Below are 26,184 nucleotides of genomic sequence, written 5' to 3'. Positions count from 1 at the left end.
GTTCAAATTATGTTATGCTATTTTAAGTGAAGCAACCACAACGTATGCATGAAAATGATCATCTGTGGCTACCAGAACTGCAAGCTCATAAATGGAACTCTTAAGTAGAAAAGTTCTGTTCAAAGCAGCACCACTGTAAGCGCGGAAGGAGGTCGGGGGAGATGGAAACCATACTGTAGAAAGCACCCATAGCGTGACAGACACATATAGCTTCTCAGAGACAACAGAAAGAATCCTAGATATTAACAAGCAGTGAAATAAATGGTTTTATTTTTCAACAAATACATGAAGGAAAAATGGAGATAAATAGTATCTAGTATTTCCACTTATTTCATTACCTAACTGATAAAACATCTGTGCCAAAAGGAAAATGTATATTATTTAAGGATTCCGCAACCCTTTAGTGATTGTGCAGATACAAAGGAAAGTGAAAAAAGTTTTCATGATTCAATAACAAAAGCAGGCAGCTGAATTCAAATTTCCTAGGTTTTTAGGTCATCCCCACCACCCTCCCTCCCAAAAAAAAAAAAAAAAAAAAAAAAAAAAAAATTAAAATTCTGTGTGGAATTCTGGTAATTAGAAAGTATTGGTTAAGGTAATGCCCTTAGCATAACGGCAGCTGAGAGCCCTACTCTGCTCTCTAGTGTTGGCATCGGAAGCAAACGATACAACATAATTCCACGCGCTAGAAGCCTGCCCTTATCCCCCCTTAGAGCCTGGTGAAGGCTCCTCACACCAGAGCCCCATTTAATTAATTGTTCTTATCTCATTCTCTGTACAGAGAAACACAGCAAAGAGCCCAGGAGAAAGCTGAACGGCCCCTTTCTTACTTTTATTTGAAACGGAGGGACTACTGTCATATCCTCCAAAGGTCTCTGCTCTCCTGGGGAGTCCCGACCCAGTGCCATCTTCAGGCTGACAGGATCCATTGCCTAAGTGAGTGAAGATAAGGTTCTGGAGATTTTCAGCTAGGAAAGAGGAGAACATGCGATGTAAACAGCCACATCTATGCAGCAAGACGAGTGCATCATGCTAACAAGTTAAAAAAAAAAAAAAATCACCCATCAAGTACATGAAAAGATTGGGCAGTTTGAGAGACTTCCTGCAGCACAGATGAGTTTTCCTTTGTGACTTGCTCTTTAGGACAGGCTCTTCATATTGCACACATAAAGACAACCTTCCTTGAGTGTAAGTTAGATTATCAAGCCCTGGGTGTCTGGTTTTTCCTTTCCCCTCCCAAAAATAAAAATTATGTTTGTGCTTATTTTCTTTCTAAATAGACTATCTTTAGACAGGTTATTTTAATATACAACTCCCACATCATATTATGTTTCAGGACTGGTGTATTATTAGAGCACTCAGTTACCCATCTGAATAGACTCATCCTAAAACTCCATCCTTAAAAATAAGAAAAATCCAAGCTGTGAGAAGGTCTTGTACCTAAAAACACAGGTGCACCTTACCTATCTGGCAGATTGGTTCTGAGAACAAGGAAGTCTGACCAGTGTTACATAAAAGTATTATGTTATTACAGAATGTTCAGGATCTGTACTTAGACCTTACGTGCTTATCCCCAGCCCCACATGCACATTCCAACAGTGCGTTTACCTTCTGTCACTGCAGACTTCAAAAGAGCCTCTCCCTGCAGATTTTCTGAGATATCCCCCCGAAAAAGTAGCCGAGATCGGGAGCCTTGGGAATGGTCTTCAAACCCGTTCATTTCAGACATTTCTAGATAAATCTGTTGCTTCTCAGTTAGACTTTGCATAATCAGCTCATCTTTCATGTTCAAACGCTCTAAAGGAAGAAACAAACTCAGTTCTGCCTTCCTAATCACTGTCAGAGTACAACGTTCAATTTGGAAGATTATTACTCATTTTATGATCAGAGCATCAAATGCAGAGATTTAATTAACAGTTACGAGGAAGACTCGTGAAGCATACAAAACTTATTAAAATTTCAACCTTACATCACCTTGAAAGACTTACGAAGGAGAACTTGATCATATCATGTGATAAAAGAATAAGACAGTCATAAATCACAAACGGTGCTGAGCAGCAGTTCGTGGAATATATAACTAAGTCATTACCTTGAAAATCTTTTAACTTTGCAGCTCTTGCTTCAGCCAGCCTCCTCTCTGCTTCAGGTTCATTAAATGTTCCTCCTTCTTCATCAGGACAGCTGTAAAAAGGGAGAGACAGATATATGTTTGATTTGCACGTTAGATAGCCTAAAACCATCCCAGGATTCAGCCTGAAGCTTTTGCCTAGGACATGGTTTATCTTGTGTGTCGATCCTTCTCCCTTATCGAAAGCCCTGCTGCATCTGACATCAGTGAACCAAATTTTTTGTTGATTTTTTTAAAAAAAAGCAGAATAGTCTTTGGCTGTTTTTATTACATCTTTATCAGTGGCTTCTTCCCCACAAACACAAACAGAATCACATGCTTCAGTCTTACAAGGAAAGTTTAGGGATAGGCAAACGGATTTTTACAATAAATTTACCCCTATGAGGTCTGCAAAGAGAAGACAGAGAGCAAGAAATCAAGCCCTCCCACTTCCACTCATAATTTACCTTTCTACAGCTCTGCGGATGTGTGCCATCCAGGAATTCCTCTCCTCTTTCGAGCTTGTGTGAATTTCATACATTTCCGGCCCTTTTAAGGAAGCGCTAATTAAGAACATTGCCTTTTCCTCATTAGCCACCTCTCTTACAATCAACTTCTGCAATGAGATAACTGGCGGTTTAGAGTCCTGTAAAACAAAATATAATTGCCTCTTCACATTACGCTTCTGATATTGTCATATTGCTACTCATCAACCACAGATCAAACCGCGGAATGAAGAACGTGCATTTCAAAACCAAGAAGTCTCGGTACCTGATTGAATATTAAAGCATATTTTAATGACACGTGAAGTGAAAGAGGAGAACAAAAGGAAGCGTCAGATGTTCTAAGTCGGTAAGTTAGCTACAAAAGAAACAAAACCATAACACAGAGGTGTTCAGTGTGCCATCGGGCCCTGTGAATAATAAAACAAGGTGACAGTATATTGTATAACCAAGGATTAACTGGATTAGCTGTCAGTCTGCAATGAAACAAATTTACAGGAGGGATATTAGTTACTAAAAACCTATCTATGCTTCGCACAGCACAGGTCCAATATAGGCAGCCTAGAAAGATCCTCCCCCGAAGAAAACAGCTCTCTGTAAGCGCTGAACCTTCACAGCGTGGTCTAGAGTGACGATAAAACTGAAATGCGAAACAGACATCAGGAACACTAGGTTTTGCCAACTTCTCTGAGCAGCTGTGCTGCAATTCAAGCCATGAACAGAGGTCACAGGAAAAAGAGAACCACTAAGGAGATCCATTTGCTCCTCTCACTTGCTTGATTTATCCACGGAAAAGTGATATCTAAGTTTCAAACAAACTGTACACACAAAGATGAAAAAAAATAGATCAGTCTGCAACTGTAGAGCATGTTACTGGAGGGGAAAAAAAAACCCACCATGTAGCAGAGATCAGCTTTTGGGGACTGTCAAAAGCAACTGTATGATACGTGCTCACAAAAAAGAAAGGTCTAGGGGACGTATAACCGAGGGCACGACTTTGCAGTGAAACAGCTACACTGACTAAGAAAACATATGCATGATTGCATTTTCTGGGAACAACGCTTCAGCCCCGACGTAAGCTACTCACGCTTATCTCAAGGCAACAGCAGTCACGGAGAACTGCCACAAGAGCTGAGACACTGTACAGTAACTGTGTTTTTCCTCTCTGTCCACTTGCTCTTCTGCTCATAGCTCAGATGTGTTTTGGAAAACAGGGCAAAATTAGTCCGTCAGAGTCAACGCCATCAAATGAACTACTGTTCAAAGATTCACCTAATGCTGTTCAAGAGAAAATAACTTCCAGCCATCCTGGTTTGTGAAAGTACTCCCATTCTGTGCATTAGAAGAAGGAGGTAATTTGAAAAGCAGTTGCTTTTACAGCCCTGAGGTCACCAAAATAGCTTTTGCCATTAGAATTCAGCTCTAATGTTAATGTCTTGAAAAAAAATACACCCAAAAAACCAATTACATAAAATATTTTCTGTCACTCATTCTATTACAGCCATAACCGAACCAGATCGGGACAGAACGTACACAATTAACTGCTTTGAGGATACCTGTGGAAATGCCCTAGAAGAGCAAGCTAACCCACTGAGTATTCTAGAGCGCTGCAGTAATTACATCTGCATTTAGCGCTTATTACATTTACCTTCATGAAAGTTCTCTGCCCCCAGTAAATCTTAGGCTACTATGACCACGGTCACCACTTCCCTAACTGAAATGGAAGATTCTTTCCCCGCACATTAGCAAACAGCAGCAGACCTTATTTGCGAGTGCCTTCAAAGCACAGTTCTAGCATGTTAAACATATCAGACTTGTATAAAACAACGGCCTAACGAAGTGCAGTGAAAGGGAAGTTCACAGCACAACAAAAGGAGAAGCAGTGAACCTCAGAAAACGCCCAGGGTATCAGAAAACCGCAGCAGATGTGGCAGCTAAAACCAGCTCATGCAAGGGAACGCTGTTTCGCGCTGAGACAGCAGGAGGGTTTCAACAACTACCAGAACTGCTTCAGAAAGAGTGATTCTATAATAGCCAGCTGGTTTATTAACTTAATTTTCCTTCTGAACCTACCATATCAAGTATGTCACATCTCTAACTGCATTTCCTCTGTAGTTACTGTCACTTTCATAGATACTTTAAGCGAATGTACTAAACAAGGAGAACAATACTTACCACCGATGCAAATGTATATTTTTGGTCCTTTTCTTGTAAGAGCAACAGAACATCAGTTAACAGGACTGCCAGAATATCTACAGCAACAAGAGAGGAAAAAAAAAAAAAAAAAAAAGTAGATTTTTAAAGCAGAAAGACTAGTCCAGACTCAAAAATCACTTGACTTAAATTTCCTGCCGATCAGGGAATAGCACATCAACATTTGCAATACTGGCTCTGCTACTGCCTTCCACTTGGGTTGTCCACGGACAGCTTGCAGTGGTGCAGAACCAGCACAAACGGAGTCGATTTAAAGCTTGAAAACACCTACACAGGCATCCTACACATCGACTCAAACACTCACAAGGGAACATGTCTCCCTCGACAGAAGATTCTTCTGGAACTGCAGACATTCATAGTAGCACCAGCTCTTGGCTGTATTTTACGTGCTGTTGAAGCTTCCCCGTGAACACTTGAGCAATGAAGCTGTTAAAATATTCACTGTTCTGGTTTTCTGGCAAAAGAGACACGGGGAATGAAGGTGTCATGGGGCTGACACGACACAATCTTTCAAAGTGTGAACCCGAGCTCGCACAAGATAACGCAGGATGACTCAAAGCTCTGTCATCTCTCTGAAGACCTCCCTCTTGCATTGGAAAGCAGATCAGACAGATAATAAGCAAACAGCATAAGGAACTTATCATGCATCATTATAGAGATGCTTATTGGACAAGCCAAGAATAGAACAAGTGCTATTTCCTCCAATATCCTATTAAACAAGGGGGTTATTGTCATCTTATTTTATACTCAATCAATCAGTAACAAACAGTAAACAGTTACTAAAAAAAGAAAAAAAAAAAAATTAAAAAAAAAATTAAGATCTTGTTTCCTAGTTGTGCTTTTCCCCTTCCTGGTCCTTCACCTTTGAGTCGCCCTGACGCAGCTTTCCAGTACAGCATCCCATCCAGTAGAAGCCGCCTCTGTCCCATGTCATCCTTCCGGAAGAAAAGCCCATTCTTGCATTTCCCAGATGATTTTAACTCCATTTTATGCATAATCTCTTTAAGGCGCTGCCCCTTCTCGCACTCATTTACCATGGCATCTACATGAGTGATTGTGTCCTTAATTAAACTAAGGGCCTGGGTCAGCTCTTCATAATCTTTAGTCCCACCTAAGAGAAAAGAGTAGCAGTCGGTTACATTTTCAACTCTGGAATGCAAGATATCAGCCACCCAAACGTATTTGAACAAGAAGGTTCCATACTGAACATCTACCAGTACTTCCTAAGAGCTTAACTTTAAAAATAAAATAGAATATCCTAAAGCTCTAAATCTCTAACGAACTGCTATGTTTTTGTGATTGTAGACTTGAAACTGAACGCTGCTCTTGACCCTCTGATGAGGTAAGACTGGAGCTGCATCTAGAACGGCATCTTCAGCTAACAAAGAAGCGAGAAAGCAAGTATAAGGCAGTAGCAGCCTGCTTGCCTTATGTGAGGAGAGAATATGCAAAACACATGAGAAAAAGGGATCAGGAATCAACTGTGAGACATCTAGGAAAGATTAAACAGCCTACCTTCTGTATTTTGAATAATACGTTCCACCAGGACAGGATATTTGGTGATGCGCTGTGTAACCAGAAGGATGCACTCCTGAACGCCGAGCCTCCTCACAATGGAGCAGTTCCCGATTTTCTAGAACGCAAACCAGACCCATCACGTCCACGGCATATATTGGTCACCTAACTCCCTCGCCCCTCCATTCACACATTTTCTGTCTCAAAACACTTCTGTACAGTTAGGCAGGGCACCACAAGATTAGCTGCGTTCTTTTACTAAAGCAAAACTGATGATATAAAAAAAATTGCTTTGATTACTAGAAAAATAATTTAGGTACTATTTTGAATTACAGTTAACTGAATCTAGAGTCAAGCAGAGAAAGTTCCAAATCTGAACTGTTTGCCTATTTGTAACTGATTGTCTTTTATAATAGGATCAGTCCCTAAACACTTAAAAAAAATACTGTCTTTTTGAAACCAGATCCAAGCAGCTAACAGTCAGATTTTGTCAATAATGAATAAACCAAGTGTTTGTTTCACCACCGTGTTCACCAGCTGATCTACAGAAACACATTGCTGTTTGGAAAGGGAGGCTGTAAAGCACCAGAGTCCCAGTAGTCAGTCTGACTGCAGGCACGGCACAACCCTGGCAGCAGAATACAGCACCACGATCTTTCTTTACGTGGACTGAGGCTGCATATTTTAAAACTCTGGGCGCTTATTTCATTCCTTGAAAGTAAAGAGTTCTCACTTTTGAAGTCGCCTAGTTAAGAAGAGCTGGAAGTAGAGAGCCGTGTTGGAAAGTTCACACAGTATCACTTACTGACGACTGGAAAATGAGAATACTTAGGCATTCGCCATCTGAGATTCAGGTTACACACTTCCACTTCGGCCGTGTACTTCAGCCCTTCCTATTAATTGCACATTACAGTGTACAGCAGATAAACAAACCACCCTGGAGCCCATCTTCTGGTTTTGGAAAGATGACGTAGCGGGCAAGACTAGACTAAGAGCACCTGCTTTTTTCTACAGTAGTTCATCAACAGCATTTATCACTGATCTAGCTTGTTATCAAGCCAATTGACAACGATGGTGATGCAGCAGGGCAGCCAACGATAGAGCCAGGAACAGAACAAATACTCCGTTCCCCAGTCCTGTGTGGTCTCAAGAGCCTGCCTCAAATTTAACACCTGCTAATTGTGGCTTTGTGTCCAAAGAGCTCAAAAGATCCGAGATACAAGAAGCTAACAACCCATCAAATAAGGAGAACATGCCTCTAACTCTGCTATTTGCAATTTAAGAGATCTTCAAGGACAAAATAAAACCTAAAGCACTCAAGTATATTTCGCACAGTAAAAATGGAAGATTTCTGGTTGTTGTTTACCTTTATTAAGTTTTGGAACTTCTTATTACTTTGGAGCAGCTCTTTATAGTGACTAACAGCTTCATTGTGTCCACAACAGAACACACCGTATTTTTCTTTCATTCTCTCCCCATTTTCACCTGAAAACTAATTGGAAATATAAAAATGAAAGACATGAATCATTAAGCGTAGACTTACCTCCACTGCAAGGCCCAAGTTTAACATGGTTTTTTACAGTAACTGATTTCTGAGACATTTCTTCAATATTTCAATTTCTTCTATACCAGAAATGAGAAATTTATGCAGTGTGACAGCTGTGAGCTTGGAATACCAGTAGATAACTAAATATTAAACGATGGCTGTCATTATGAGAGTTTTTAAAAGGATTTCTGGGCCTCTGCACTTAAAAAGACTGAGGACTGTAAAAATGGTCACAATATACGAAAGAAATTGCCACATCCGCTCCAAACCAGAATGGGTGCTAACGTAGTAATGAGCTCAAAGGATCTTTACTGTATTTTTAAAAGGTCAGAACCAAGACGCGCGGCATTAAATGCAGGAGAGCCGTGTATGGGATGAACACCAGGAATATGTTATTTACTTTTGGAACACATGGAAAATAGAACCAAACCATCCGTGGTCACATATCCTACGACATGCCTACGCACGTGCCCAAAGAACAGTTAATGAACATCTCGTATTATTTGTCACCAGGTACGTTCCTGGGAGTCAGGCTGACACATTACACTGGGAAGATAACCTTAAACCCAGTATGAAAACAACCCTTACATAACACTTTAACCTTCCAGTTAGCTTTTTTAGAAGCTTAATAATGTCAACAACATTGGCAGAGTTTAATTCACACCTGTTTAACCAGGAGATCTCCAATGTTCTGGATTATATAATTTCGGTCACTGTCTTCTTCCAAGGATTCCTTCCGTCGCTCCTTTAACTGGAGCAGAAATTGCCCGTGCATCTCCAGCAGCTCATCCACACAGGGGAAGAGCTTGTTGATGACTGCATTTGGGAACTGCAGCTCCTCTCTCATGGCTTTGGAGTATACCTTCAGCATTATTTTCAGTGTCCTAACATGGTGCATTTCAGTCTGCATCAGTTCTGGGCAAGGGGAAATAAAAAAAAGTCACAAGTCATTTATATGCTGCACAGTGGCTAGTGAGACATAAAACAGCGGCTCCAAAAGCCACCGCCTTTTGCATCACGGATGCGAGGTCCCTAAATTTGCCCTTTTAATCTCCCAACCAGTGACTGGCCCTACTTACTCAATGACATCTCCCAGCTGCAACTGAGCTATTCCCTAAACGTATAGCCGGGTTTTCTGCATACACAGGCATACTGAAAACTATGGGTTGCTTAAAATCATCAATAGGAGGACTTATGCACACTACAAAATGTAACAGACTTGAAATCTTCACTCAGTTTTAGCTTCCAAGCACGAGTCAAAATGGGAGCCAGTAAAATCAATGACTTCTGCTTTGTTTCAAAACAGTGGCACTAAGAAATAAGAAGTTATAAGAAAAACAAATACTCTTACCATAAATGACATCTTGCCTTTTTATAACTTCTTTCTTTTGCCTTTTTGCATAAGACTGTTCCACTGCAACACTCCAAGACTCCGCCTCAAACTCATGAGCATCTGTTTCTATTTCAGTCCGGAGGGATACAGAATACGCATCTAGACCAAAAGCACATGCAATTTCAATTGTTATTAAACTGTTTCCCACTATATCCCTCATTACCATCATTAACAACAAAAACAACTCAGTGCTGCTTTCAGACTGTGTAAGAAGTTGCAAAAAAATCCTGAAAGGCACAGAAATTCCATACCTTCCAGAAAAATGGAGTCTGCTGTTGAAGGTGCAAGCGAGAAAACGTCATCTGAAGGCTGCTTACATTTTATAAAGCCTGAATCCCCTTCATCCATGTCTCCTGAAATCAGTCTAAACGGCCAAAGAAATTAGACCAATGCACCAAAACAGAATATTAACATTTATGTAAGTTGTTTGACACACAGACAGAAAAAAATACAACTGCTTTAACAAGCATCTTTCCTAAACTACAGTGCCGTTAACTTAAAATAAATACATAAAAGCTGTCGTCGCACTCCAACTTTAAACAGCCAGATCCATTTAGCAGCTCCACCACTGAAATATTACAGTTTTAATTAGAGCAGCAGGAGCAAGTATGTAACTTCTGGTATGACTTTTAAAAGATACCACCTGGTGACAAGCCACAGCCAGTCCAGAGTACAAAGGGCACTTTCACCGAGCAGGGAGCATAACTGCAGCACGTAAAAAGTAAACTACTACTTAAACAGCAGATTGTTTTGAATTAGTTTACTATTTTAATCAAGGTATCCTGCAATTTCAAATACTGCTGTCTCCTACACTAGTCAGAACTAGCACAATCTAGAATAACTGAACTCTGAATGCTGAATTTCAACAAGTCTGAAGACAAACATACCCGTGAAAAGCACAAACTCGACAGAGCTACTCAAATATTGCCCCATTTTATCTATCTTTCATGACACAGTACAGAGGGACTAAAGACAAGGTGATTTAAACAAAGACAAAATAGCTTACTGTTCAGGGAAATTAATTTCAGCAATAAGAGCTCAATAAATATCTTTTGAGCTTGAGAGCCAATACGAGTTCGTGCTTTAGTTCTGTAATTGTTTTTCTTTTCACACCGGGGGAGGTGGGCGAGAGGCAGCAGAAGCTAGTGAACTAGAAGAAAAGCGGTTTACTCACCCAAATTTATTAACAGTTCCAGCAGTATTCAATGAAGACTGAGAATTTCCTCTTTGGGCGATAGTCATACCGAGATTCCGTGGCAGTACTGGGGTGCCATCCGGTCCCAGGAGAAGATTTCGGGGCTGCTCCTTCAAAGAAGCGGCTAGAGAGGCAAAAATCGAATTGGTACTCAGAAAATGAGGCGTACACTGCAGATCGTCTGCTCTCAAACCTCTCTCTGAATGCGGACGGAGAACAGACAGGATCTTAGACGTCAAGAGCTCATTGTCCAAAAAAACATTCTCATTCCATTTTCTCGAAAAGGAACCACAAAAAGACAGCTCAGGATGAGCCGGAATGGCATTGCTTCTGCCGCTGCTTTTTGAATTTGTATTCCCCATGCTCACTGCTGGCTGCCCTCAGACTTGGCACAGTAAAGTGGCCCCAGAGATGCACTGTTTTTATACTACCTGTGATCCTTCTAGAAATGTAAAGCTGCCACTTAACTTACTGTATTGGCTAAATCAGCAGGTCTGAAGTGCAGGAAATTGGTCCCTACTGTGCCCATTTAGTGTGGAAATTGCAAGTATCTTCTCCTTTAGTAAAACACCAGAACCTACACACAATTATTCACACCCTACCGTATAAGGGCACAGAACATTTCACGGCAAACAAGAAAAATCTGAGATCACATAAAAGCCACAAGTTCTTTGCAATACTTACTGCTACACGGTGATTTATATCTGCATGCACACACACGGAATGTAATAGATACCAGGGCTAAATTTAATTTTAATACTGATGCTTTTTAATGCTTTTTAAATCTACACAGGCTGTGAACTGGAAAGATATTTAAAACTTGAATCGCTATTACACAACACATGGAAGCCTGTAATAGACTTATAAAAAATGGATACAATTATTTAGCACTAATGTCTGTAATGAATGATAAGGCACAGGAGACAAAATACATCCTTTTGAAAAAGGAGCTTCAGGGAAGTCAAAGACGATGAATCAGCCAGCCAATCTTTAAAACTTATCACTGCCAAGGTCTGCAGCTGCCCTTTTTTCAAAGTGCTTTTAAGGACATGGGAGTGGAAGAGATCTCATGGATCCTTGAACCCAGGACTCTGTCGTTGCAAGGAAGCTTTGTCTTACACCCAGACCAAACTCCTCTTCCAGTACTGGGACTGGGAGGCTGCTCCAGGACCATGCTGTTGTAGCAGACCAAGGGGGTCTCCAGCTCCCAGCCAAGGTTTATGCATCGCCAATTTGCCACTTTTTTTTTTTTTTGTAAAAGCACTGGTGTCTCCCCAGCCCCAAAAGCTCCCCTTTCTTAGTCTGCACTTCTTGGTGTGCCCCCACTACCTACCATCTCTCCTTCCACTTCTGCCTTGCTCAATCAAAACCAGCTAAATAAAGGTATTCAAATTTCTTCTCAGAAAACAGGTTTTTCCACATTTCTTGATATCCCATACTCTACATCTGCTTGTCTCTCCTTTCACCTTCCTTGAAACAGAGGACTAGAATTGTACGAGGGCGGCAGGGCAGGTTTCATCAATGACATTTGATAGAAGTTATATCACCACATCTTTTCCTGCTGGAAATACCTTTCCCAGGATCCATTTAGGTCTGAAATCTCTTGGCTACACAGAGCGCATTCTCAGTCTACAACAAACAGGGGAAACTGAGTCCTCTTCCACCAACTCCAAGTGATGAGCTCCAAGCCCGCTGTCCCGAAAGAGGAGACTCAGTAGGCGTTAGCAAGATCTGTGAAGGTGGAATTCTTAAACAAAGGCTTAATAACAAATGCCCTCTCATTTCCATTTGGGGAAGTATTGAAATCACCAGCCATCAAATTCTCTTTCTGTGCTCCACAAGCCAAGAACATGAAGTTCTGTTTCGCAATGGCAGGCCAAATCTCAAAATCTCCAGAGGCAAAACATGGAGAGCGGGATGGGGGGACACAAACAATACAGTTTGTACCTTTCTTAAAATGTATTTCTTTTTTATGTTGATACAATACCTTTGGCTTTTTTTATGGGGCCCTGCAGTCCGCAGCGTTACACTGCGGGTGAAGACATACAATGCCCATGCTATTAGCTGTTCCTTTAACTTCCAGTTTCTGCTTTTGACTACGGAAAATAAGTACTGGCTGCCTAGCAGAGTCTGCACCAACAAAAGCCATTTTCTGAGTTCAATTAGCACTGTCTGCACACTGCTGAGAGCCCGTATCGATCGCTGTTAACCTATCACACCAGACCAGACTGTATACCACAGAGCTGTTTCAACGACAAGCCCCACAGCCAACTTTTCCCATTTTCGTTATTCCTTATTGTTTCTGATTTTCGCCTCTGCACTTTCCCCTAAATGCACAAAACCATTCTTCACAATGCAAGCAGCCACTTATTTTCTTACAGCGATTATTCCCTTCGCGCTACCTCGTGGTAAGGATGGTTTCACAAAGAAGTACGCCTCGCCTTGCCATGCAGACCAAATGGCACTCCACAAAAACACAGGAAAGACACACAGCATTGCTGGGACATTCACATCAGCTGCGTTTCTTCAAAACAACCAAACGGACCAAGTACAAGGCAGAAAACAATTCTGCCCCAGTTACAGTCAGTCACCTGAACACCAAGAAGCCTGTTCTGCTAACGCAGACCTCGGAACATCTACAAATTAAAATGCCATTTAAATCATACACCTGTGGCTGCAATGGTCTGTTCCAGTAGCAAAAAGGTATTTCAAAGCCTATGCTGCAATAGAGCTGCTCTTTCTTTTTTTTTCTTCTTCTCCCAGATCCCTTTTCCCACTTTGTTTCAACAAAGATTTATGTTCAGACCATTAGTGCTAGCTTGTCTTAGAGATTTCTAGCAACCACTAGCTGCAGGCAAGTTTTAAATAGACAATTATGAAAATCTGATGTAAAACAAAGTTCACAGTTCTAGTCTTTTCAGAGGGCAGAGAATAGACAATCAATGAAAAACTAGCTTATTGATCCCTTTTCACCATGATATTTTGAGGTTACACAGCAAGAAGGTATAAAGAAAAATAAAAAGATAAAAGGATAAAAACACACAGGAGATTGCTAGGAGCCTCTAAGCCATTCCCAATAGGAAAAAAAAATGAAGCCGTCTTATTAAAAGAGACCTTTTCTATACCTCAATAACACACTGTGTATAGCCTTTAAAACATATTAAAGAAAAAAATACAATCGAACAGATAAGCCTTGAGCACAGAAATCATTCTTTAGTACAAACCTGGGGAAATGCACTGGGGCGAACTTTGCGGAGATCCAGAAGGTCGGTGCTGCAAATCTTTCTGCTATAGGAAAAAATACAATATTCTTACACACACAGACCAAACTTCCCATCCCAAATGAATCACGTCTTTCCTGTCGTATAGCACTAAGTGAAGCTGTACACTGAAAGTGTAAAGGATTTCATTTCTCCACATTCCAGAAGAATGGCATATAGACATTAACACTTCACATAAAAATCCCACCAAGCGTAAACCAGACTGGAACAGAACCAAAAGTGAAGTTACAGCTGAAGTACAGCTGTGATCATAAATAAGTCATCAAATGAAAGCAAACCCTTCATGTAGACAGTCTGCACCTACACTGTGCTGCCCTTTAGTTTGCAGAAATACTACCTAAACCAATCCAGCCAGTTTCAACCAAAATTTAGATTTTAAAATTGCATCTTTGGTAATCTGCACAACTTTCTTGCTCTTACAACGCTACGATATTACAGCTCCTTGAGATATTTAATTTCTTTGCATCTTAGAGAAATTGTGAGTAATACAGTCTGTTACAAACAGCTTTTTGGGAGCCTGGCTTCACGCTGAGGATCTCATTTCTGACATCACTCCTCACATCATTTTGTGCTCCTGCTCCCTCTCTGCTCTCTTTAGGAGTGGTTTGCAAGGGCTGGTTCAACCATGAAAGTTTGAGAGATGGTAAAGAGTAGGAATGAAAGCACCAGAGCAAGTGAATTTTTAGGTTTAAGAGGAAAATGCACAATGCCTGAAGAAGTTTAAAAGTATATCTCAAAAACCCCACAAGAACATTTCTGCCCTCAAAAGAGTTACATTCTAAAGCACCGAGGGCTGAAAGCACTTCCTCTAACCTCTAATTGCCTAGGTTTGAGCTGTTCTGCTCTCTCTTCTCCCCCTCACGGTACTCCCTAATCTGCTATCAGTCTCCGAAACCATCAACACTTGCAGGTTAAAACAAACTACAACTCCCTCGAGTATAATTAGTTATAAGGAGGAGGAAATGTTTTTCAAAACCAAGAGCAGCATAAAAACCCAACAGATAGACAGCTATCTGAAATGAACCTGTGACCTTACGTGCAATCACAGGCACCACGGCGACAAAGATAAAAAAGAACAGCTTAGCAAGATGCGAAGTTCATTACAGTTCAAAAATGAAATCACTTATAAACCATCCGCAACTGTTAGAATCAAATTCTCCTCCACCCCTCACATTCTTCACCAGCTTTGAGATGGCACAGCCTATTGAAACACAGTGGCCTAACATCCGGAGGCACCATCTAATTCAACGACGTTCCCCCCAAAAATTAGAGTTTGAGCCTTCTTATAAGTCGTGATGATGTAGGGCAAGATTCTGTACTGATGTAAACTGAAACACTTGCACTAAATCAAACTTCCTATGTCAAGCACTGCTATGAAAGACGAAAATATTTTAAAACCCACCTTGGGTCTGATGCTGCTGCATTCAGCCAGGAAACTCCTGCAGCTCTTATGGACATTCACTGCACAATCTGAAACATAAAAGAAAAAAAAAAAAAAAAGAAAAAAAAAAAGTCTTAAACTATTCTTGTCCTTCCCATCTAGGGAAAGGAAGAGCGACACAGAAAAGATCTTCTAATTTTGAAAGAGATGCAGAGTAAGCTCAGGTGTTTCAGGGAGCATCCTTCTCCTGCAGGATCTGTTCTCGATTTTACACCAAGTACTCAGGTGTTTTCACTGAGTCTCCATCACTGATAACGCAATTCACACATGCAAGCACAAAGAGACGCTACGGACTGCACGAACAGTATTCTGCTTCGTCTGCGCTCAGCCACAGCGCTGCTCCCCTCGTACTCACAAAGGTTGTTTCTGTGCCTCTCCATTCGGAATGGATGGCGAGACCACCCAAGAGGGCAGCAGTTTCTTTGGCTCCACACAACTAGCTCATTTCTGCACAGCGTTAGTAGAAGCTGAAGTACCTGCAGTAAACTAAAGGTCAAAATGCACCACAGAATCATCAGAGTACTACCACCACCAGAGCATTGCCACTGTGCTCGCTTCACAAAGGAACCGTTTTCAGACGAAGCAACTAGAGCAGTCCTCTCCCACCCAAAAGGCGTAAAACCATGAATAGCGTGGTAAAATCCAGCCTCTTTTTTCCCCCTTGTAATAACTACTTCTTGAAAAAAACAGGATGACAACAGGTAGTGTCAAACACTTCCTGCAGTCTTTCTGCTCGTCTATAAAATCAGATCCTCCACAGGTGGAGGAGGAGGACACCAGCAATTGAGTGCCTGCCACAGACAAAGTGTCCATAAAACCAATCACCTCCCGTAACTTCTCTCTTATTTGGGATATTTCTACCCATACCGTACCCCCCGCAACAAAACAAAAGGCACTGTATCTCATTTAAAATGTATGTGCCTCTGCAGACGCATGATAAAAATGTCTCAAAATTATTCACTTGCTAAAACCCTGCAGAGAATAACAAATATATCGGCTATTTCAGCATCGATAAGGCCTCCAGCCACCACCAGGAAATAAAGAGCTTGTTAAAAGACATGCCACAGCAACAAACAACTGGTTGACAACGGAAACTCCTTTTCTCCCGAGCCAAAGGAGCAAACTGCAGCACAAAAATCGCCACACAAAAGGAAACAGAAGAAAGCCCCCGTGCCATGGAGGCGGGCCGGGTTGGAGTCTAGGTTACAGACGGGGTGCCGTGGGGGCAGCAGCGGCGCACGCACGGAGGGAAGCGTTCGTACAGCCGCTGCCCTGCCTGCGACATCGCCTCTCCTCTTGAAATCCCCTTCATTCACCTACAGCTGTGCAATACAGTCATCCAGAAACGTTTCCTCAAACTTGCACTAGGCATGCGTATTCCCTGACATTTACAGGTCTTCACTGATTACATTTGATAATTATTTCCCTATTAATGATTAGTAGGAGCAATTCTACTTCAAAAGCTTGGGTATCTCGTTAAGCTAATGTAAAAGGAATATCAACTTTAAAATGTATTTCAATTTTAAGATCATGCACTCGCTCTGTTAAAGATAACAGCTTACATCACTCGCGGGAGGTACTTTTCACTTAATTAGTTTCCCAGGCTGCTCAAAGTGTCTTCACACAACAGAACATGCTGGAAAACAAGAAAATGCTGCAGAAAAGCCTCAGAAAATTCCCGCTGAATGTAAGGACTTGATTCTCTAAGAGACTATATGAAACGCAATTAACAATGATTTCCAAGGGGCATTATTTTTGCCCATGTAACAGAAAAGAATTTTGAAAACCGACAGAAGAATCAGACTATTTTATAAGCAGACTTCATCTTATAAAATATGCTGCAGCTTTTGCTGTTCCACACACTTTCGGAGACAGTGCTGAACCAAGCACGCTCCACCGAAGGATGAGAACAAACATTTCAACGTGAGCGAACTCGATTTCCCTCTTTGCACAGCCCCTCTGAACTGCAGGGGTCAAGAAAACAGCGAAGAGAAGAAGGAGGGACAGAGGACAGCGAAGAAGCGACAGGAACCTGCGCACATTGAGGCCGGTATTTGAGAGCAGAGATACACATGAAGGGTTGTTACAGGTGTACAGAAACAATAGATACCTAACCTTAAAAACACACAGGGCCATCCAAAGAAAAGGAGCATTGGCAAACTCAAAACTGACAAAAGAAAAATATTTTTGCATGTAAGATTAGTAACTGGTAGCATTTGGTCTTATCCAGATCAAGAATTTGGGAAGGCACAACAAGGAAACGGACAGCTACGTCAGCAAACTCTTCTCAAACTGGAGCAGCACAGAGAAAGACAGAGCGAAAAACTCAGAGGACTGCCACCCAGGCTCGTTCCTTCCTCCTCCTCCCAGTCTTCTCCTCCCTCAGTCACCCACTGCAACTGCAGGAGGATGGCTTTGGCAGGGCAAAACAGGTCCTCCGCAGGATTTCACTTTGACACAAGGCCACGCAGGAGGGCCGCAGCTCTGACTAGCGCCGAGAACGTCACAGTTCAACCGCCTCCGCACGCGGGAGGTGCGAGGATTCGGGTTACCTCGACCGGACGGGGACAGGACCACCACTGCTAGAGCTACAGATGCAACAGCAATCGATACCACACGTAGCATGGAAACGGAGCAAACCCACTGTGGCTGTTCTCGGGCTTAAACCAACAGTTTTGGAACTAAGACTGAGAATGTTGAGAGCATCGCATCATCCCACGCCTGCTCGCTACAGGGATTGTCACTGCTTCTGAAGCATTTTACACGGACTGGCACCAGCGATGACCGACTGCTCACGGACAGGCTAACGGAAACAGGGGCCTCGTCCAGCTAAGAAATCTTTAAAACCAAGAGGCTCATAAACATCATAAATATCCCGTTCGCAATTGAGGGTAATGAAATTAATATCTGGTACAACAAAAAACCCAAATCTTCCCTTTTTCATGAGATGCTTTCCCAAAGGCTCACGGGAACCAATTTGCAATTTAAAAGCATTTTCTTGGACAAGACATTACAACGCTGGTGAATACATTTTTTCCCCCCAGCTGGAATACCTTCCAGTGGGTCAGACACTGGCAATGTCCTATGAATGTCTTCCAGAATTGGATTCCAGGACAAATCTATGACTCACCAGATATTACGAGTATTATGACCCCGACCTTTGGTCTGGAACGGTACTGCCCAACAAAATAACTCTTAAAAGGCCATTTGCAAGCAACGACAACTAACAGACAGATATGCTCCGATTAGTCAAAAATCGAACTCCTGACTTTTTTTTTGTCCCCTCAAGCACATGGCATTTTGGCATTTTAAAAATGGCAGATTACAAAAAAATAAACAAACAAAACAACCCAAACAAACCAAACCAATCCCCACAACTTCCAAACAGCTAAGTTCAGCCAGGGACACCTTTTAACCGTGATGCTAACGAGACAAGGAGTTCAGGCGCTATTTTAATGCTACAGACATACCCACCACCTATTAAATCCAACCAGCTGAAGAGAGCTGCGGACAAAATAGTTTTCTTGTGAAATTAATCTTTTTTTTTTTTCCGTTTTCAGATATCCGGTGTTTCAGCAAGCGAAGAGAACCTCTTCTCTCTTTACTCATCCCTACACCCCACGAGGTAAGCCCTCTCTCTTGAGCTGACAACGGAAACTTTTAGTTCTGCACAACTTGCACACGAATGACTAATACAGACTTTAAAAGTCTGAATTTACACATAAGGATACACGACACAGCTACTGAGAGACATTTCAAACAACTACGACACTCCAGAAAAAGCAGCCTGTTTTGTGATAAGTCTCCTCAGGAAAGAGGAGGAGTTTCACTGGAATATGAAGAAGTCTCTGCATTTGGTAAATCCAGGTCAGGAGTTTTCAGGAACTCAGGACCAGTTTGATTACTTGTTTTGCTAACTCGCCTAATTGTGCGGAGGCAGAAGCCAAAACCTGGAAGGGCGCAGGGTGACGAGACACTTCACGTTCTGGAACAGAGACAGTCCACGCGAGAGAGCAACAACACTAAATTATCAAGTTTCAGCTTTCCCGTTAAAGCATTCCTCTTTGTCTCCAAAACCAAACTGGAATTGCTTTCTCACTGTATTTGGTTTTATTGTCAAAATATCAGACACACAGACGAGGGGGCGGAGTTGTGACATGCCCAGCACCGCCAGTTCTGGTGGGTTTGGGATTTTCTTTAAAAACCCAAACCAGAACGAACGAACAACTGAGGTTTCTTTTTTTAAACAAGGCAAAGTAAAATTAGCACATCATCCTAAAACAAACACGAGGACCATTCCAATTCTCTCACCCCGAACCCTCCCCCCATTGTACAGGAACGCTACAGGACCGAAGCGGCAGCTATGACAATCATAAAAGGTATTTAAAATATTTCGTAGGTAAACATTAGGTGGAACTACAACACACAATGTCTGATGGCTCCTGTTCGAGAGCCGTACTTAATGGGTTTATTTTTTTTTACCATACCAAAGGGAAACTAACTATTGCCTTATAACTTTATACATTTTTAAAAAGTGCCAAATAAAAAAAGGCACCTACAAAACTCTGTCTTTGGAGGGGAAAGAGAAGGAACTGAGGAGCGGCCATTTCTTCTCGTGGTTTTACACAGAAGACACACGGATGCTATAGAGACAAAAACACAGCACAAAGTCTTCAAACAGTACTCAGAAATTGCGCTTATTTATTAGAGCAGCAAAACCAACTACAGCACAGGAAACCTTCCGAAAGCCATTTCTCTTCGGATCGCTCCCCGTTTCACCTCACCTCCTCCACTATCCATCGCCACTCCTCCTGGAGTTTCCTCTCCAGCACAGGCCAGCTAAGCCTACCATCTGACACCACCTCCCGCTCCTCTCCCCGATGCGCGAGGGCTGGCGGATATTTAAAATGGGTCAGCCATCACAACTGCGGGTATTTATTTTTTTTTTGTGTTATGGACTTTTCTCGCCGCTGACAGCCCCAGCAGCAGCACTGTGCGAGAAGAGGAGACGCAGGATGTCGTTACCGCAAGCACGAAGTGAACCAGCTCCACTCCGGGCGACACCACCTCGCCTCCCCAGCGCACACGGCGGCGTTTCATCTCCTTCTGCGCCCCCTAAAAGATAAACCCCGGACCTTCACGAGCCACACGGCCTGTCCCCCAGGTTAACCCTCGAGCCGCTCACGTTGGGACGGCTGTAAATCCCGCAGGATTTGTCACGGAAAGCAAGATAAACCCGCCGCCCCGGCCAGGCTCTGGATCTGCTCCGACACCCCGGAGGCGCCCGGCCTTGTGTAACCGCCCGCTGCGGGACGAGCCTCGGCCCCCCCGCCCCAGCTCCCCGGGGAAAACCCCCCCTCACCGCGGGCGCTGCGAAGCCCCGGGAGCGGGGAAGGAGGCGGACACCGAGGGGCAGCCGGTCACCGGGCCTCGGCCTCCCATTGCCCGGCGGAACGGGGGCTCCCGGTGCCGGGAGGGCTCGCTAAGGCCAGGATGAGGGTGGCTCCGCGGGGAGCCGAGGCTGGGGGAGCCGGCGGGCGCGCTGACACCCCGGTCTCTTACCGGACTCCCCGGGGAGCCGCCGGTTGCACTCTCGGTCCCGGGAGCCGCCGCCACAGCAACAGGAAACGCCCCTCTGTCCCGGAAGCAAAAGGCGGACGGAGCTGCGCGCCTGCGTGCTGCCGCCGAGCCGACGGCGGGTTCCGTGTCCCTCAGGGCGGGCACGGGCACGGGCACGGGCACGGGCACGGGCACTGGGAGCCCGCGCTTTTCCCCTCAGGGCGGGCACGGGCACGGGCACGGGCAGCGGGAGCCCGCGCTTTTCCCCTCGGCCCGGGGAAGGCGGCCGCAGCCGGGAGCCGCCGGCCCTTTTCCCTGCCGAGGGTCCCAGGCCGCCTGCCCCCGAGCCTGGGAACCGCCCCGGCCTCCTCCCCTGCCCCTGCCCCAGCCGCAGCCCGGCGATGCCAGCGTCCCGCAGGGACCTGCCCGCCGTCGGCGCCTGGCTGCGGCGGGAACAAAGGCCCTGTAACGGATGGGATGCGGCATCCCCAGTGACAGCTTTAACGTGGTAGTTCATAGGTTTGTGCAGCGCCCAGGGCTTACTCTAAACATGTAATTCGTTATTAAAAGCCTGGTGGGATTTGCCGTTCAAAATGTGCTGAAGCTCCTGCCCAGAGTGCCCGGTGCTGGCTTCCTTACCCGCCCCGCCACGGCCAGCGCCTGCCTGGGCCTCCGCAGCTCACCCCTGTGCGGCAAACGGCGAAAGCAAAGCAGAATTATCTTCCTTATCAGCAGATTCCTGCACTGGCTTGTATGACTGAATTGCTTGCTGGAAAAACCACCTTTTCCCTGACAACTATGAGGTTTGGACAAGTGTAGCAGCAGACCACTGAAGTGCTCTGTGCAGGGAGGAAAAATGAGAAGAGCTCGTGACCTAACTTTGCCTCCCGACCTGTGAGTCACCCAGGGTTTACCATCCTGATCTCCAGCACAAGTTTGTCCTATTTTAAATCACGCACGGCTAAGTTCCCTGTTGAGCTTGACAACGCAACGCATGATTACAAAACAAACTTCCCCTCTTCAAAATCCACCCTACAGCTTTGCCACGCTGCTTTGAAAGAACCTGCCTCCGCCTGGGCTGGAAATATGCTGAAATCCTAGACTACCACGGGACCAATACTGTCTCTGGTTTCCACACTGCGATCTGTTTAATCTATTTTATTTTTCTCTTCATCTGACAGTTGCAAGCTTTTCAGAAATGTTCCCTTTTGTGCTGCTTCTGTACAGGACTAAATACAATAGTGACCCAGTCATTTATTAGGTTCTCTCAGCACTACAGAGAAATAATCATTAAATAAAGTGGTTTGGGGGTAAACAGCTGGCTGTCACTTTGTGACAGACTAATCCTTACACATTTCAAACTTCATGCTTCGCTGTAGTATAAAAGTAAAGCATTGCAGATTGCCCAACTACAGCTGTCACGAAGAGAACGTGCTGTGCTTGCGCGGCTGGCCTCAGGGCACCTCCGCAAAATCAGAGCAAAATCTGGCACAGCAACCAGCTGAAAGACTCCGTAGCTTAGAGCGAAGGTTTGGATTGCAAAGAAGAGAATAACACCGACCTTTTAATCCTACAAAACAAAAGATTTCTTATTGAATGAGTTGCAGGTAGATTACTGCCATGCAGATTTATGTATTTGCGTACAAGATCCTGAGGTTTTATCAGGGAACACAAGGAGCAGCCCCCTGGAGATGTTCCAGATTAAGGCGATACTGCCCAGATATTAAAAGAAAGTGAAAAGCAGAAAAGGAGAAGCACTGAGAATAGCGTGTTCTTCAGCTTCCTTTTCTAAAGCCTCTAGAGCTTGGTAGAGCCAGCTCTGTGTCAGCAGACTCACGGCTCAGTCAGTGTTTCCTCTGAAGCCAACACTGCGGATCACTTTCACATTTGCTTTAGATCCACCACTGGCTTATGACCACACTAACCCACAGTTATGTCAGTCGCTCTGGTTTTGCCTGTTTTGTTTGGATTCCGGTCAGTAATCATTTATTCCAAGTGGGACTCCCAGTCCATTTATCACTGTCATCATGTTCCAGCAGCCAAACCTCCTTTTCCCCCCAAAATAGAAGCTTTTTGGCAACTGTGTCTCTCTCCAGAGATGCAAAGTTTCAGATTGCCTGCTGCTTTTCAGATTTCTCAGGACTCTGTGTGGGCTATGAGCAAATATCTCAGGTTAGAAAATCAAGTAATTCCTCCTTATTATAACCCAAAACTATCCTTCCCGGAGTAGCTTATTGGCGCTACACTGGGAATCCTGAAAGCAAGAGTCTGGAGGTGAATTTCACACGGAATTTCAAGTCCAAACAAAAAGCCATTCTGGCTTCTCTTCCTTGCAGATAAGAAGCATGGGTGGAGGATGTTTGCTTGACAAACTGCAGAAACCCATCTCCTCCATTTACCCACAGAACCGTTGTGAGAAAGGAAACGGCTCTCCAAACCTGTTTCACAACATGCCTTAAATAAGTCCTGGAGAGGAGACGTGACAGCATTTTTTTAATAAACCAGCCTACATACTGAAGCAGCCAGTGAGGGTCAGCCTAGGACAGGCGGACAGTCTGGTGTCCACACAGCTCTCCAGCTTGTATAATTCAGGAGGATTCTTGAAACCAGGCCCCTTCTCTCAGAGGAATTTGCCTGAAGCCTCCCAAACACTTTGGGTGCAGCTACAGAGTTCCTTTTGAAGAGGGTGGTTGATCTGAGCTCCCTGAGGGGTCTAGGGCTCTATCTTACCCATAAAGTAATAGAGATGTAACTCTGAACTAACGAAGCTGCAGAAGACCCAGCTCTACCCCAGCGCTCAAGCTCAAGTCGCTAGGAGGGAAGCAATCCTCCTGCCATTCGTATTCCGCGGCATATCCTTGGCTCGCTTCCATGGCACAGCCTGCTTGGAGAGCTCTCCTCCTGTCAGGGCTTTCCTGGGAGTCATCTAACTTCTGTTGCATAAACTCTGGAAGCATGTTTATAAGAGAGGATTAATTTAGGCACAGAACCTTCTCCACCCTTGACAGCAAAGGCTCAAAAGGAACTTTCTCCATTTCCAGGTGAACAATAAACCTAGAGACTCACAGCTCAAAGTTTACATAACAGAGAAGACCCGGTGGCTGCTTTTGCCGAGATCCCGGTGACTGCAAACATTCCTCTTTGTTTTTCATCCCTACCAGACTCCTAACGTCACATCTATGAGGCTCTAAAACCGGAGCTTCGGAAACTCTCCTGCATCTTTAACGCTTGACGCACACCACACCCTCCTTCCCTGGGAGACTTTGTACTGCGTGGTGTCGGATAGATGGGAGAAACCAGGTGGGAAAGGGAAACCAGTCACCATGTACAGGGCCACTGGGGCTGCCTACCCTCTTCACAGCTGGTGTGCATGTTTCTAGCAGAACGATGATTCCTGCAGAATTCCTCCTGCTGTTCATTTCTCTAATAAGAGCTCCTCTATTTCATCACAGGCATGGTAGCCACCAGACTTTTTGTGCCCACAGGACAGTGAAAAGACCTCAGGCTTCCTAATATTTTCCCCATCCTTCCTCTCCCTGGCTTCAGCTCATCCCTTTCCTCTACCTACCATCTTTTCTTGTTTGGTTTTTTTTTTTTTTCTTTCCGCGAGCCTGTTTTGTTTTCTACCGCGTGGTGGTGCTGCGGTTAAAAATACCACGGCGATAACATCAACACCACCACCCGACCACGAGACGGACCGAGGGCTGGCTGGGCACCAAAGCGCAGAGATGGCGAAGTGTGAGTTCATCATGAGAGAACAAGAGCAGCAGCCAAATATCCTCAGAGCCTGGCAGCACCTACGGCTCACACTGAGCCCCGACAGAGCAGCTCGCGCTTCTGAAAAGCGGGCTTGCCGCTCCGGCTACGCGGTGGCCCCGAAGCTTGCTTTTCGAGAGCCGTATTGGTGACTTGTCGGGAGACCACGCGCTGCTCCTAGCTGCCGTAACAGCAGTTAGTGATGTCAGCTATCAACTGCCGCCCAGAAGCGGTTCGCAAAGGTTTCACCCAAGCATAATCCAAATATAGGCGCTCTCAGGCTAACAGCTGTCACACAGCGAGTCCCAATCCCCGTCTGACCACGGACGGGCCGTTAATTTTAATGAACATCGCAGAACCCTGCCCGGTCGTTCAGCCACAGTTCAATCCATCGCACAGGGAGCACACAAAACCGAGCTCTGCTGCCCTGCCAGTCACGTCAGCCTGGGCACCGCATCCCTGAGCGGCCCCGAGAGCCAAAGGAGGTGTCACAGAGTCCCAAACACAAACCAGTTCCTCAGCCACCTTGGAGTTTCTCTCCTGAATGTTAGCACGACTCAAGAACACAGATTCCTCACGGAAGGGCTGAGAAACAGGGTCAGAGTGACTATAACTTATGTCCAACCGGCACGCATTTATGATGGAAAACGATAAGCTGAGCCGCGCTCCCATTTCAGCAGCTAGCTCCAGCCCCGTGCACTCCGGATCACGCATCTCCGCAGCGCTCGTCCAGAGAGGAATCACCCGCACCGGCAACGCCCTCAGAGTTCCCAAGACTATACACAGCACGGCTCCAAGCTCTGGGTGCGCTGGGGATCGCGGGCTGTCTGCACCCTCGCAGGTTCAGGGTTTTTTTGGTAAGGCAGCGTGCGGGACTGCAAGCAGAGCCTCTGCTGGGAGGTTCCTCAGACAGGAATAACAAGGCATAACTCTGCCTCCTCCCGTAATATTTGGGTTCTCTCTACATACCCACAAAGCACTCTCTCTTGTTCAGCTCCCTGCTTCCTACTTTTTGCTGTGATGCCTGAAAAATGTTCACTAACAGCCGGGCCTGTGGTCCTTTTCAGTTTCCCTCCAGCTCCCCTGAAGGGAAAATCTGCTTCTCTCAGCGCGTGTGCAAGGGCAGCCAGCTCGTTTGTGCCCCAGGAAGGTTTTACTGACCTTAAGAGCCTCTGAGAGACCCTTACTGGAGAGTGAGCATTGCTTGAGGATATGGGGGAGAAAGAGAGCAGATCTCTCATTTCCAAAAGATTTTCTCTGCCCACAGACAACCCCTTGGGAATTAAAATGTTCTTCAGTGCCCTGAGTACCTGCCCCAAGGAGGAGGGACAGGGTTTGTCCGCCAGCCAAAGCCGTGCAGCAATGCCACAGGGAAAGCAGCGGGAGGACGGAGTTCCGTGCACGCCAGCAGAGGAGCAGCTGCCGTTCCTGCGCACTACTTACATCTGAGAAGCAACAACCTCACCCTTGCAGGTTCCGGAAGGCACCGTTTGACTTTTGTGTTAGTGAGTAGAGTTTTGGATGCTCTAGAAATCCCTGTGCCTGTGTGCAGGGCAGGTGTTGAGCTGAGACATCACTGCATCTGCAGAAAACAGCCTAAAAGATGCAGCTTCACTCAGGCAGCAGGGATATTTAATGGGGCAAAGCAGAGGTTTGCAAAAAAAAAAAAAAAAA

General features: G+C 44.6%; 1 protein-coding gene across 2 annotated transcripts in view; it reads right to left on the bottom strand.

Annotated features, from left to right (window-relative positions):
- Window positions 1–26,184, bottom strand: part of ARHGEF18 (Rho/Rac guanine nucleotide exchange factor 18) — a 45,628-nt gene that overhangs the window by 5,922 nt on the left and 13,522 nt on the right. The window contains exons 1-15 of one of the 2 annotated variants that reach the window (XM_086767146.1): window positions 20,758–20,811; window positions 15,157–15,224; window positions 13,698–13,761; window positions 10,453–10,597; window positions 9,530–9,642; window positions 9,237–9,377; window positions 8,550–8,800; window positions 7,706–7,831; window positions 6,340–6,457; window positions 5,687–5,935; window positions 4,786–4,862; window positions 2,575–2,753; window positions 2,090–2,181; window positions 1,609–1,797; window positions 831–968 (exon numbers count right to left, since the gene is read on the bottom strand). In XM_086767146.1, coding sequence (XP_086623272.1) covers window positions 831–968; window positions 1,609–1,797; window positions 2,090–2,181; window positions 2,575–2,753; window positions 4,786–4,862; window positions 5,687–5,935; window positions 6,340–6,457; window positions 7,706–7,831; window positions 8,550–8,800; window positions 9,237–9,377; window positions 9,530–9,642; window positions 10,453–10,520 — 1,741 coding nt within the window. In that variant the 5' untranslated portion in view covers window positions 10,521–10,597; window positions 13,698–13,761; window positions 15,157–15,224; window positions 20,758–20,811. Of the gene's footprint in view, window positions 1–830; window positions 969–1,608; window positions 1,798–2,089; window positions 2,182–2,574; window positions 2,754–4,785; window positions 4,863–5,686; window positions 5,936–6,339; window positions 6,458–7,705; window positions 7,832–8,549; window positions 8,801–9,236; window positions 9,378–9,529; window positions 9,643–10,452; window positions 10,598–13,697; window positions 13,762–15,156; window positions 15,225–20,757; window positions 20,812–26,184 lie in introns of those variants that run through there. The other variant, XM_086767147.1, reaches the window with a different exon arrangement.

This window comes from Chlamydotis macqueenii, chromosome 26 (assembly GCF_036417535.1).
Source record: "Chlamydotis macqueenii isolate bChlMac1 chromosome 26, bChlMac1.mat, whole genome shotgun sequence".
NCBI lineage: Eukaryota > Metazoa > Chordata > Aves > Otidiformes > Otididae > Chlamydotis > Chlamydotis macqueenii.
Note: the sequence above shows the minus strand (reverse complement) of the source record. Positions and strands in the feature narration are given on the sequence as shown.